This window comes from Rousettus aegyptiacus, unplaced genomic scaffold (assembly GCF_014176215.1).
Source record: "Rousettus aegyptiacus isolate mRouAeg1 unplaced genomic scaffold, mRouAeg1.p scaffold_m13_p_6, whole genome shotgun sequence".
Taxonomy (NCBI): Eukaryota; Metazoa; Chordata; class Mammalia; order Chiroptera; family Pteropodidae; genus Rousettus; species Rousettus aegyptiacus.
This window is the reverse complement of record NW_023416309.1, coordinates 8,197,191-8,212,094: the sequence shown is the minus strand read 5'-3', so window position 1 is coordinate 8,212,094 and position 14,904 is coordinate 8,197,191. Positions and strand designations below refer to the sequence as shown.

The 14,904-nt window shown below is 40.3% G+C and overlaps 1 protein-coding gene across 4 annotated transcripts in view; it reads left to right on the top strand.

The window, feature by feature from the left end:
* The window catches only part of SH2D4B (SH2 domain containing 4B), a 97,817-nt gene that overhangs the window by 39,029 nt on the left and 43,884 nt on the right, over nt 1-14,904 (top strand). For all 4 annotated transcript variants that reach the window (XM_036223893.1, XM_036223892.1, XM_036223894.1 and 1 more), the window contains exon 4: nt 4,396-4,543. In XM_036223893.1, coding sequence (XP_036079786.1) covers nt 4,396-4,543 — 148 coding nt within the window. The remainder of the gene's footprint in view (nt 1-4,395; nt 4,544-14,904) is intronic.

Sequence of the window (14,904 nt, the reverse complement as noted above, 5' to 3'; positions counted from 1 at the left end):
TCACTTTATTCTCTTTAACTTGAAATGCTTCCTTCTCTTGGCATCCCCTATAGACATCGCCCCTTCTGGGTTTTTATTTTACCCATTGACTTCCTTCTCAAGCTCCTTTTCTGACTCTGACTCTTTTTCTCAACTTTTAAATGGTGGAGTGTCCCAAGACACTCTGGGTGTTTTTCTTGATCTATGTCCTTATTCTCAGAGACAACGTTAAGTTCCATGGCTGAGAAACATCATCCTTATTCATATGACATCTCAGTCAGTATCTTCAAACTGAACTTGCCCTTAAGCCACAAGCTCATACAACCCACTGCTAATAGCAGGCCTCTTTGGTGTCCAATGCATCTCAAACTCGTCAAAAATAGAATTTTTACTTTTTTTTCTCTCCGGCCACTGTGGATAATTCTATACTCAAACATGCCAAACACATTTGCAGTTCTGGGGCCATTGTATTTGTGGCTCCCTCTGCCTGGAATTTTCTTCTCCCTTATTTTCACTTATTGGCCTCCTTCTTATTGTTCAAATCTTATTTCACGTCACTCTTTCTGAGAGGACTTCTGTCACATAGCTTAAAGAGCCTCCTAGATTCTCTCTATCACTTACCTTGTTTTAATTCTCTGTAGACTGTTTATTATTTTCTTATTTTCATTTGTTTAGCATTTTCGCCCACTGGAATGCAAGCTTTGAGAGAGTGGAGCCTATGTCTGTCTTGCCCGCTGCTATATTCCTAGTGCATAGAACAGGCTGAGCCTCCAAATGCTCAATAAGTATTTGGTGAATAACTGGATGAGGGCCCATAACTTCTGTAACCCTTAATTCCCATCTCTTAAAGAGTGGGTCATTAGGAAGTTGGAATTTTGTCTATTTTTTAGATTTAAAAAAATTGATCATTGAATGGAGGAAAGTCTTTAATCTGTGCCATTTCAAAAAAAAATTGAAACAAAACCAAAATCTTGTCTTTTTTTTTTTTTTTTTTAAATGAGGGATTCAGAACTTAGTTATCTCTTTTTGTTGTTGTTGTTGATCCATTACAGTAGTGGCAAAAAGCTGAAAAAGTTGTAAAAATGAGGAGAAAACGAGAGGAGAGATTAGACGAGAAAATTTCCACAAACGTTTGATAGCTAGAAGACAGAGGGAAAGTGAGGCGCCTGCAGAAAGAGGACTGATGCAGTGAGCCAGCTCAGTCCAGAACCCCCGCAGGCTCAGGACTGTGAAGGGTGGGGCTGAGACTGGCAATAGGCGACAAGTTATCATGTGGAGCGGCTAGACCCAAATGTCTCCAGTGTCACTTGTTTATTCTAGGCGACTGCATCCCCCTTCTGACCAGAAGGAGATGGGAAATTGAAGGGGACTAGTTTTGGGCTCAGCGAATCAGGAAGAGTGGAGAAAGCGGGGGAGGGGCAGTTGGGAAACAGGAGGAGTAAGTAAAGGTCTGAACTATAAACAGTGGGACCTGCAGCTGGGGCTGCCCCTAGGGTGCACAAGGCCAGCAAATATTTTTGTGTGGTATTTTTGTCTATAACAAATTCACAATTTGAGCCACATAAAATCAACCCGTAACTCCATTCTGGTGACTCAGTCTCATGTGAACTGTGATAAAAAATGATGTGCTGGCCAGTAGGATTCATCTGCTTGCTAGGCCACTCTTTTAGAACCAAGGCTTGGCCACTGGGTCACAGGAAGATCCCATACCTGTGAGTCCTAGAGTTCCCTGGGGCATTTGGTTAACGACTTGTATGGAGGAGTACCCTGAAGGGGAGAAACGAAGACTAAGTCTCATGTGGGACCTGGTCTGCGCTGGGACATCTTACCGGGATAGAACTGCTGCCCCAGCAGTCCTGGGAGGACTCGTTCTGGCCATTATTGGGGGACTTGAGGGAGAAATGTTCAAGGAAGTCACTTCAAAGCATGGTGTTCCCATGAAGGGGTCCTCTTTGCTTGAGTTTAAGGCCTGTCACACCTGCAGCCTGCTTCTACCACAGACTCCCAGAATGTTGGTGGTTACACACTGCCCAGGTAGTATAGAGTAGAAGACACACAATCATCTCAGAAAGAGGACCTCTAGATTCTTATACCTGAGTGTTCCTCAGTGAAATGGCTGGTTCCTCAGCCTATTATCCTAGAGCAAAGCCCACCCTTTAAGGAAGCCCTGTCTACATGTTCTGAGTCTCCCATTCAGATACTTATTTCCTCTCTTGAATATGAACACAGAGAACATCAGATCTGAGGAAAATCTTCAACATAAATGATAGACACCAAATAAAATAAACTAAAAAAAAAAAAAAGCAAAAAAGCAGCGGAAGTAGACCTACATCAGAATATGAGGAAGACAAATTCTAAAACCCTTAGAGATGAGCTGTTGCTTTCATGAAAAAAAGTACCTGGTGCAATGAAGCAAAAAGGAACAACCAAAGAATAAGAAAGAGGACTTGGGGATTACAAATGCAATAGCTGAAATAAAAAATTCAGTAGAAAGTTTGGATGATAAAGTCAGTGAAATCAACCAGGAAATAGAACAAAAAAAGACAAGAGATAAAAAAAAAAAAAAAAAAGAAAGAAATGGTAAGGCTCTTAGAGAATCAACTCAAGAAGTTCAGTATTTGACAAATAGGACTTCAGAAAGCAAAAAGAGTAATTAAAGAAGAAATTATTAAAGAAATCTTAAACCAAGGTGCATTAGACTGGAAAGACTTGAGGTTCTAGATCAAAAGCACTCCAAGTGCTGAAAACAATCAATGGAAGGCATATTATTTTAAAAAGTTCAGAATATCAGCAATAAAGAGAAAAATTAATGCCTTATGCAGAAGAATGAGAATCCTAGTAGCAGCACTGGATGCTAGAAGATAAGGAATTAAAGTCTTCTAAATTCCGCAGGAAAATTTGATTTTTAATCAAATTCTATATTCAGCTAAATTAGCAGTTATGTATAAAGGTAGCACAGAGATGTTTTCAGACAAGACTTAGAAAGTGTCGCTCTGTGCATTCTTACCTGAGAAGTACTGTAAGCTATGTTGCTGCAAAATGAGGAAGTAGCTGAAAAAGAAAACTTGGAACAAAGAAACAAGGGCTTCAACTCAGGGAAGGCTGAGAGGTGAGTCTTGGGTGGATGAATGGATAGGATACCTAGATTGCAACCGGTTGAGATTGGAGAAGAAGAAAAGATGGTATCTGGTGGTGAGGCATCTCTTGAAAAAAGATAACTGCTATTTTATCTGTTATAATAAAAAGCAGTTGGTTAAACACAGAGAAAGATTTACTACAGATATTAGAGAAGTTTGGGAAAAGTCAATATTCAATTTCAAGATAAAACAATTATTAACTCAGGAAAAGGCCAAAAAAAAATTGAACGAAAAATCCATCATACTACCATATTTAATTGATTTTAAGATGCCATTAATTGTAAAATGTATCATTTTTTTAAGAAGAAAGAAAAAACTGTTGCCTATTGAAAAGGCAAGTTGTAAGTTGTGAGACCCACCCACATTTCAGAGATTATGTTAGAAAATTAAAAAAGATACTTCTTAGAATTGGTGGAAATAGTACCCTATTTGGCTTTGCAGTGAACTGTATTTACACTGATTATTGATTTAACTACAAATTGTGATGCAAAGTTATTGTGCAGATGAAAAGGAAAAGTATGGGTGTGTACTTGTGTAGGAGGTATAAGTGCTCATGTATCAAAAAATAAAAGCAGTACTGAATGTCTAGAATTAATAAATCAAGAATTAGCATTATTTAGACATAGACCCAGATGAAGGAGCAGCTAACATAATTGAAAATGGTGGCCTTTGGGCAAACACTAGAGTTGGGTCTGTGTGGATAAAGTAGTTTGAAAATTGTTTTTTTGTAAGTCTTTTGTAATCCATATTTAATATGTGCATGCTACTTTGATGTAAACAAAGGCATGGAAAAATACACATACATGATCTTTATGGAGCTTAAAAATGGGACAAAAATAGGATATCTGGGGCCCTCAAACCTGCTCTCTCTTAGAAATATCTTATCTGAACATAAGGTTAAGACATCAGATCCTGCTAAATTGACCTTCAAGGAGACCAGGAAACCTCCCCCACCCCACGCCACGTACACATACACACCTACCCTCCCTCTTAGAATGGAAGTGTGGCCAAGGATAGCTTAGACTCCTCTTATCTTTACAGAACACTTTAGAGTTTACAAGTTATTCCATACAGTTCAACTCGTTTGAGCTTTCCCACAGCTTGATTACGTGTAATTATTGCTGTTTCACGTGTGTAGTGACTGAAATGGGAGTGTCCACTCATGTCCCACATCACTCTGAGAGAGCTCAGCCCTGCCCTTCCACAGAATCCCAGAGATACTTCTTCCTCACGAAGTGTCACTGTCACCTAACATTATTCTGTCCCCACAATATTTTAGAGGAAAGAGGAAGAGGAGAGGAAGCGAGGAGAAGAGCAGATTCGCCTCCAGGAAGAGCAGAGGGCGAAGGAACTCTACTGGACCCTCAAACAGGCCCAGCTACAGAGCCAGGCCAGTGAGAAGGAGGAGCGCGAGTGGGAAGAACAATGTGAGTAGAGCTTGCTTCTCAGGGCCCAGAAGACCAGCTCACCTTACCCACCCATCCTCCTCCCACTTGTTTATTTGCTCAGTCATCATTCCAGTTTGCTCACTCAGCCCAAAAGCCTTTACCCAGGGCCAACTGTATGTGCGTGGTCCTGCAAAGGACCCAGAAGGTAGGGGCTCCACCCCCAAGGAGCTTAGATGCCAGTAGGGGAGATTTCTTACACTACAAAAAGAAAACATGACACTTCTTGAGTTACCAGTAATTGTCTGGCTCTGTGCTAAACCCTGGGAATCCAGAGGTGAGGGATTATGGTGCTTATCTTGGAAGAACTCACCAGCCAGGCAGGAGATAGACACACAGGGTAAGGGCTTTAGGGGAGAACGTCCATGCAGCATCATGAAGTGAAGTTTTATGGTGGCATGGAATTAACTGAGGCCAAGAGGCTAGAGAGGGCACTGTAGATGGAGTACCCAAAATGTGTAAAGGCATAATGACAAAGGATGTGCTATGCTTAGGAAATTGGAGATGCACTGGTTGACTATAAATTTTGGAGAGTGTCAGGGGTGGTGAGAGGTAGATGGGAAAGGGATGGTGGAACCAGGTTGGAAGGGTGGTGTTTAATATGCACTCAGGCTTGTTTTAATCAGGTATGGTAAGACTTGCAGACATGGGAATGACTGTCTTGCAGGAAGTTTTTACTCCTGGATTTCTAGAATCAGAAGGTGTGGCATGCCACACAAGGCCACATGGGGAAGCATCAGGATCAATCAGGAGGCAGGAGTGAAGGGAAAACGTGGGCAAAGCTTCCTTATGGTTTTTGTGGGAAAGGTAAGTTAAGGCAGGGTAAGCAGGCTCAGGCTTGGTTGGTTTGAATAACTTCAGCAGGCTTTGGGATACAGGGGTTGTCTCTAGTTGTTTGATACCTGGCCCTAGAGCAATGAGGGCACATGGATAGTGTGACCCACAATGTAAGAACTAGGTAAAGAAGGTAGTTGGGATATGGGCTTTGGATTGGTTGGTTTGCATGTGAAAGGCAGCCTTGCAGAAGAGTCTTTTACATTTTAATCTTTAAGAGTTGTCTAGATTTGGAAGGTGCCCCTCCTAGGATCAGCAAGGCCCCAGATGTCAAAATATCAAAGAATACAGAAAATAAAAAGGCAAGTGGGAAAATTCTAAAGGTGGCCGATGAGTTTCAGGCTGGATATGGGAGTGAGTGAGAGGAGGGAGCTGTTGCAATGGTTCGCTTCAGAGGTGATTGGAACCAATGCCATAGCAGGGCGGACAGAGGTGTGCGGTGACGTCTGCTGGCTAGCCCTCTGGTCCTCAGTTTTACTTAACCATATGTCGGATTTATTAAACAGACTTTAAAAAAAATTGAAATACAGTTCACAAAACGTAAAATTCATCATTTTAAAGTGCACAATTTAGCGGTTTTTAGTATACTTATAAAGTCGTGCAACCATCACCACTTCATAATCCCCGAACATTTCATTACCACAAAACGCCCTCTGTACCCACTGGTTACTCCATCTCCCGCCACCCCCCTGAAAACCACTAATCTAATTTTTGTCTCTATGGATTTACCTATTTTGGATATTTTGTATCTGTAAGGTTCGGCCGCTCAACAGACAGAGTCTGACTCATGATTAATAGGTGCCCTTTATTGAAAGGCAAGCGGTCCTGGGCGAGGTTCTCCGGTCCTGAGGAAAGGGGCCAGAGAAATCGCACCCGGGCGGGGTCAGGGCAGGGTTTTAAGGGTCGCGTCTAGGAAGGGGAAGATTCAAGAAAAGCAAAAGCATAGCGTGGGGCTCTTTCATTGGTGCAGCGGTGCCGCGTCATGAGTGTAGTCCTGGTACCCGGCGATTGGTCTATGGGCTTCCGGTGGCTAGCAGGCGGGAGCTGGGGACGGGGACCTGACGTCTTTGGGACCTTTTTTGGGAACACTGGCCTTACAGTATCCAAATCATGCATTATGTGGCCTTTTGTGTTTGGTTTCTTTCATTTAGCATGTTTTTGAGGTCCATCATGTATCAGCACTTATTTCCTTTGTCTGGCTGAATGAAATTCTAATATATGTATATACCATGTTTTTGTTTATCCATTTATAAATTAATAGGTCTTTGGGTTGTTTCCACTTTTTGGCTGTCAGGAATAATGTTGCTCTGAACATTTGTATGTTTTTGTGTGAACACATATTTTCAATTCGTTTGGGTTTCTACCTAGGATCGGAATTTCTGAGTCGTATGGTGACTCTGTTTAACATTTTGAGGAACTGCCGTACTGGTATCCAAAGCCACTGTCCCATTTTGCATTTTTACATTTGCACAAGCAGTACATGAGGGTTCCAATTTCTTCATGTTCTTGCCAACACTTGCTTTATTTGTCTTTGATAATAGACATACTAACAGGTGTGAGGTGGTTTCTCACTGTGGTTTTGATTTACATTTTCCTGGTGATTAAATATGTTGAGGACTTTTTCATGTTTCTATTGACTAGCTGTATGTCTTTTTTGAAAAAAAAAAATATCTATTCCAGTCATTTGCCCTTTTTTTAATTTGGTTATTTTTTTTCCAATTGACTTGCATGAGTTCCTTATATATTTTGGATATTAACCCTTTATTGAATATGTGGTTTGCAAATATTTTCTCCTAACTGTAGGGTACATTTTGCTTTTGTTGATTATTTCCTTTTCTGTGCAGAAATATTTTAGTTTTATTTAGTACTACATGTTTATTTTTGTTTTTGGTGTTATATCCAAAAAAAAAAAAAATTATTACCAAGGTAAATGTGAAGGAAATTGCTCCTTGTTTTCTTCTAGGAGTTTTACAATTTCAGAGCTCACATTTAAGTCTTTAATCTGTTTTGAATTTACTTTTGTGTATGGTATGAGATAGACTTCAATTTCATTCTTCTACATGTGGATATCTAGTTTTCCCAACACTATTTATTGAAAAAACATTCCTTTTTCCATTGTGTATATTTAGTGACTTTCTTGAAATTTAGTTGACTGTATATGCATGAGCTTATTTCTGGGCTCTCTATACTGTTCCATTGGTCTATATGTCTTTTTTTTTTTTTTTTTCTGTCAGTATCATACTGTTTTGGTTACTATAACTTTGTAATATTATTTGAAGTCAACAAGTGAGAAACCTCTAGCTTTGTTCTTCTTGCTCAAGATTGCTTTAGCTATTCGGAATCTTTTGTGTGTCCATATGGATTTGGGGATTGTTTTTCTATTTCTATGAAAAATGCCACTGGAATTTTGACAGGAATTGTGTTGAAACTGTAGATTGCTTTGAGTAGTATGGATATTTTAAGAATATTAACTCTTTCAATCTGTGAACACAGGGTATCTTTCTCTTTACTTGTGTCTTCTTCAATTTCTGTCATCAGTGTCATAATTTTCAGTATTCTAACCATTTTTTTCAGCAAAATCTTTATAGAGTTTTCTATATTTAAGATCATGTCATCTGCAAATAGAGACAATTTTATTTCTTTTTTTATGATTTAGTTGCATTTTATTTCTTTTTCTTTCCTAATTGTTCCATCTAGGACTTCTTATTATGTTGAATAAAAGTGGTGAGAGTGAGCATACTTATTCTGCTCTTGATCTTAGAGAAAAAGCTTTTACCCTTTCACTGTTGACTATAATGTTAGTGGTGGGCTTGTCATATGTGGTTTTTATTATGATGAGGTACATTTTTTCTTTACCTAATTTGTTGAGAGTTTTTATCGTGAAAGGATGCTGGATTTTGTCAAATGCTTTTTCTGCATTTATTGATATGATAATATGATTTATATTCTTCATTTTGTTAAGTTGGTGTATCGCATTGATTGATTTGCCTATGTTGAGCCATCCTTGAATCCAGGAATAAATCCCACTTGCTCATGGTATAGAATTCTTTTTTGTTTGTTTGTTTGTTTTTCTGGCTTTATTAAAATATAATAGACAATTAGTCGCTTCTATTTACATTGTATAATTCAATGAGTTTTTAAAATTATAGTTGGCATAGAATAATATATTAGTTTTCATTGTACAGCATAGTAATTAGAGATCTATATAACTCACAAAATGATCACCCTACTACATCTAGTACCCCTCTTCCCTCTTACATATTTATTACAACATTATAAATTATTTTCCTATGCTACGCTTTATACCTCCAAGTCTATTTGTACCTATCCATTTGTACTTCTTAATTCCTTTGCCCCTTTTTGCCATCCCTCCCGCCCACCCCCCCCCCCCATCTAGTAGCCTTCGAAATATTCTCTGTATCTATGAGTTTATTTTCATTTTTTTCATTTATGTTTATCAAGGATATTGGCTTATAATTTTTTTTTCTCGTATTGTTTCTGTTTAGCTTTGGTATAAGCATAATGCTGGCCTCCTAAAATGAGTTCAGAAGTATTCCCTCCTCTTTAATTTTTTGGGAAGAGTTTGAGGATTTTTAAATCTTCAGTGAAACTTGCCTGTTAAGCCATATGGTCCTGAATTTTTTTTTTCTTGGGAGATTTTTGATAACTGAGTCAACCTCCTTACTAGTAATTATTCTGTTCAGACTTTATATTTCTTCATAATTCAGTCTTCATAGGTTGTATGTTTCTAAAAATTTATCTGTTTCTTTTAGGTCAATGGTCCCTAACATTTTTGGCTCCAGGGACCAGTGCTCCTATGAGAATCTAATGCCTGATGATCTGAGGTGGAGCTGAGGCGGTGATGCTAGCGCTGGAGAGTGGCTGCAAATACAGATGGAGCTTTGCTTGCTTTCCTGCTGCTCACCTCCTGCTGTGCGGCCCAGTTTCTAATAGGCCACAGACCAGTATTGGTCTGCAGCCTATGGGGTTGGGGAACCCTGTTCTAGGTTATCTAATTTGTTGGTGATTAATTGTTCATAGTAGTTTCCTGTGATCTTTAGTATTTTTGTGGTATCTGTTGTAATGTCTCCTCTTTTATTTCTGATTTTGTCTTCTCTCTTTTATCCTTAGTTATCTGACTGAAAGGTTTTAGTTTTATTCATTTTTTCAAAAAACCAGCTCTTAGTTTTATGTTTTTTTTTTTTTACTTGTTTGTTTTTTCTTAGTCTCTATTTCATTCATTTCTGCTCTGGTCTTTATTAATTTCTTCTTTCTGCTAACTCTGAGCTCAGGTTTGTTGTTGTTCTTCTAATTCCTTAAGTGTAAAGTTAAGTTATTTGAGATCTTTCTTTTTTCTTTATATAGGAATTATCACTACAAACTTCCTTCTTAGAATGGCTTTTGCTGCATTCCAAGTTTTGTTTTTTTGTGTTTCCATTTTCATTTATCTGAAAATATTTTTCAGATTCCCCTTTTGATTTCTTCTTTACCCATTTGTTGTTCAGTAGTGTGTGTTTTAATTTCTACATTTTTTTGAATTGTTCAGTAGTCTTCCTGTTAATGATTTCTAGCTTCATACCATTGTGATCAGAAAAGATATTTGATGTGATTGGAATCTTCTTAAAAATTTATGACTTATTTTGTGACCTAATCTATGATTTATACTGGAGAATGTTCCATGTGGGTTTGAGAAGAATGTGTGTTCTGTTGCTGCTGCTGAATAGAATGTTTTGTGCTTGTCTATTAGGTCCATTTAGTTTTAAGTGAAGTCATATCCAATGTTTCCTTATTGATTTTCTGACCGGATGATCTATCCATTATTAAAGTGCGGTATTGACATCCCCTAATATTATTGTACTGCTAGTTATTTCTCTCTTCAGATCTGTTAATATTTGCTTTATATATTTAGTTGCTCCAATGTCGGGGCATATATATTTATGATTGTTATATCTTCTTAATGAATTGACTCCCTTATCATTCTATAATGACCTTCTTTTCTCTTGTTATTGTTTTTGGTTTCATGTCTGTTTTGGCTAATAAAAAGGTTAGCTACCCCTGCTCTCTTTTTGTTTCCACTTGCATGGAATATCTTTTTCCATCCAAGATGGGAAAACATTTGGAAAGGTCCTGTTGGGGAGATGGCATTTGGTTTGGGAAAAGTGGGAGGCGAAGAACATAGGGAAGGGCACTATAGCAGAGGGAACAGCACTAAGCAAAAGCAAAGTCATTGTGTGCATAGGACATGACATATGTTTTGATGTGGCTGCAGCCTGGAGTTCATGATGACTAATGATAAAAATGAGCTCAAAAGATGAGGTGGTCAAAAGTTAAAGAAGAATTCATTTATTTAAATTTAGAATGGAAGAAGAGATAGGTGAAAAAAGATGGTAGGGCAAAGGTTTACACTAAAAAAAAAATACTGAAAATTACAAAGTGAAGTCATGTGAGGCTACTGTAGTGTGGGGAAAGGAGCACTGGACTGGGAGTCCTGTCCTAGCTCTGCCACTTACTGGTGTGACTGCGAGCAAGTTCTTGCTCGGTCGCTCAGTTTCTTCTTTTGTAAAGTGGAGGTAGTAGTCATATGGAGGCTTGTTGGAAGTGTGAAATGAGAGAAGAAGCAAAGGTGTTTTCTACATCGTAAACGGCTGTCACTTGTGAAGCGTGTCTTTTTTTGTAGCTACACGATGAGATGGAAAGTTATGGGCTGGGCTGGTGTTTCGTTAGGGATGGAGAATGGAAATCACCTGGCCCAAGTGCTGCCTGATTGCTAATTAATGGACTGCGCGACAAGAGAAAACGGAAAAACCTCCCCCCAAACAAGGAACAGATATGATAATTCAGGCTCCATGATTTTGGTTTCTCATTTTATGCTTTCCTAAAGAATGATGAGCTAAACTCTGGAGACTGTCATTCAAACCCAACAAAGCCATTCTGCACTCAATTAATTTAATATGAAAAATATAGTGGGCCATTAATCTACCGAGAGCAGCAGTTTTTGATAAAGCACATAAATTAAATTCTCCAAGTTAGAAAAAAAAAGGAATTGTTCCCTTTAGTATCACTTGAATACAGACTTAGTTATTCAGTTCAAACAGCAGAGCAGGCTTTGGCTTCTGAGAAGCTCTGAATATATCAGGCAGAAATTCATTTAATTATTTCTCAATTGCAAACTTATCGAAGTGTGAAGTTAGGTAACATCTAGTTGCCCAGAGATTTAGAGATGAGCCAGCGTGACTTGGTCAGTGATATTATTTACAAAAATTGGAACTGTATTGTTAACCCCTTCCCTCCCTCCTTGAACTGTGTGGTTCTGATTGTGGCCTCTCACCCTCTGTCTGCACTCTAGTTGTCTTACCGCTTGCTGGCTTGTTGTCAGAGCTGAGTGAGAAAATGTGTGCATAGGCTCAGTATGGAGTTCAGTTACATGGGTTCCATTCTCCTCCTCCTAGAAAGGAGTGTGCTGTGGAGTCAGGGCTTAATGTCAGTGATTCTAAACTGTTGTGTGCTTGAGACAGGCAGACCCCGAGGGGCTTGTGCAGATTCGGTGTGGTCTGGAGATGGGTGGGGCAGAACAGCGTTTGGGGCCAGAAAGCAAGCTAAAGGATGTCACAAAAGAAGGGTCTTTGTATTCACTGATGGGATGGGAAATCATGCAGTTTCTCCTTGGACATAACTGTTTGAACAGCTCCTCAGACTCTGGGAGCCACATATCTTTGTTTGTACAGCTCAGAACAATGCCAGTCTGTCTGCACATGCCTGGTCCATGTCTTGCTCTGGGTTCTCTCTCCTCTTGAATTGTTCAAGCATCCCCAAGGGCTTTGTGTTGTCCCAAAGTGAAGTCATCCCAAGGTTCACACTGCTGTGGTCTTAAGGAACCCCTGAAATTGCTCTCAGTGGCCTCAGGAGGTCAATGTTAGTAGTCATTGGAAAGTGCTGGCAGGACAAGGATGGTTGGCAGTTGACCATGGAAGCCTTGGAGTACGGGTGGAGAGAGCCCTGTCCCTTGGCCTCTATTTAGGTGTGGGTGAACCTCACTTGTTTTTCCTGAGGTTCATTTCTCAGGGCTCGCCATCTTGGTGCCAAACCCACCCATTTTCCAGGTGATGGCTGCTCCATCAGGCTGAGCCATCAGAGACCTGTGTGCACCTCCTTCAGTATCTGGACCTTCTATTTCCTTTTTCTAGGAGTCAGGAAACATCCCCTTTCACAAAGGTTTCATGTTTCCTATTTCTCTGACAAGAGCTCCTGACTCTACCAGCCCCCACCGGATACCACTGCCCTGCCAATACCCCTTTGCTCCTTGACAGGGATGGGTCCTTTCCAAAAATGGGATTCCATCCCCTTATTTCACAGTGAACAAAACAACGGATAATATTTAATGAACCTCTACCATGTGCCAGGAACTGTCTAAGCCCTTTCAATGTATGATCTTGTTTATCTCTCAAAGCAACCCTGTGGGGCCCCTTTTTACAAGTGAGGAAATAAAATATAGATATAATTCAAACTGCCCAAGGTCATATGGAACAGAAAATGGAGCAGAATTTAAAAAGCATATACACCTATATGCAATTTAAATCTTTATTGGTGCTTTTTCCTACATCTAGGATTATTCACTAATTTTCAGGAACATATCACGTAAGGGGTTGTTCTATTTTAAAGCATTCAATTTCTCTGTAGAGTGCAACTGGATCATGTGGGTTCTATAAAGCACTGAGTCTTGTCTTTCTGGGCAGAGGTAGGAGAAGAACCAGGGAACATGGACAAATTCCCTAGAGAGGGGTCTCATGAAAAGCAGTAATGAATGATCTTCTAGGACCTCATGCCCACTGGACCTTTCCTCCTGGAATTTCATAGACACTTCTGCTTCAGCACGTTCAAACTTAATCTTCCTCTTCCTCTTCCTCCCAATCTGCTTCATCGCCTGCCTGTCAAAGACAGAAATGTGGCTGTTATTCTGGTCTCTCCTTTTGGCTTACTACCAATTCCCAAACTTAGCAAGTTATAAGGATTCAACCTCTTTCATATTCTTTGAATTTATACCTCTTCTCTGCATTCTCCTGGAACTGTCTTAACTTTGACTCATTGCTCTTTGCCTAGATTTCTCTTTTCCAAGCCTTCATTCTTGTTCCTGTCAGATTTATTCTCAACAATGGAACTAAATCAATCTTTGAAAAGTACAAACGGCATCCCACTCTTCTGCTCAAAACCTTTCAGTGGCTCCAATCACCGTTTGGAAAAGCATTCAAATTCATTAGCCAGTGTTTATTGATCTCCTTACATGGCCTTTTCTGTTCCTGCATCCTCACCTCTTGCCCCACCTCCCCTCCCCCACCCGCCAAAAGAGCTTCCCTCCAGCCATGCTGATCCATTCCAGGACGGATGCCTGCGTTCTCTTTTGCCTCTGGGCCTCTGCCTCTGAGCTTCCTCTGCTAAGAATGAATACTCTCTGCTTGTCCTGTCTTGGTTGAATCCTGTATGTTCACCAGGCATCAGCTTAGAGGTTCTTCTCCAGAGGATTTCTCTGCCCAGATTAGATTCTCTTACTCTGGGGCCCCAAAGCACCCTGTGCACACCCACCACGGCTCCATTCACCACAATTTGCTGTCATGTTTTCTCTTCTAGATAGTAAGTTCTCTGAGGGCTGGAACCGTGTCTTGCTATTGCTGTATTCACATCCTCTAGTACCAGCCTGCAGCCAGCTGATATGGTACCTTTGCAAAAATTAGAAAAAGGCACTGTACTGCCATCTGCCAGAAAATCGTTACATCTGTACAAGTCTGTCATGACTACATGTGGTGGCTACACCACCTTGCAGCTGTACAATGCACAGCACAGAACTGACACAAAGTAGGCACTAAATACACCTGTGCTGAATAAATGTGCACACCTTGCCCTAATGTGTTATTTAAACTGTTAAAAACCCTGCCTCTTGCAATGACGAGTCTGGCTATATTTCTGGAGCTATGTAACGGCTCACAGAGATTCTACCAGAAGGAAAAACCACTCTTGTCCCCTCTTCAGTGTTGGAGAACTGAGAAGGAGCCTTGAACACAGATAAGGACATGATTCCAGGACAGGCCAGCAGTTTTGGCTGCCCTTGGATGAAGGATGGTACTGTTTTTATTTTTCATGGAGGAAAAGCTAAGACGCAGAGAGATGAAAACCTGTCCTAGACAAGACAGAGAGCTAGGAGCCAAGCCAAGCAGAATGCTCAGCTTCCTCCTCTCCCCAAGCCTGGGCAGCTGAAATTCCCAGGTCCAATGTGGTGAGGTTGGACTCCAAAAACTGTGGGACTCCGGGTTTCTTACTGAGCAGGAGGATTCTAGACTGAGCAATGATAGCAATGTCTCAGTCCTAGGGAGGTGGCCTTTATGGGTACATCCCTGTGATAGGAGGACAGAGCTGAAAGGGACCTCCTTGATCTGCAGGTGAGAGAATGGAGGGATGGAGGTGGGCACACAGCTGGGCACACATCGAGCTAATAGCGACACCCGGCTATGCCCTGGCCT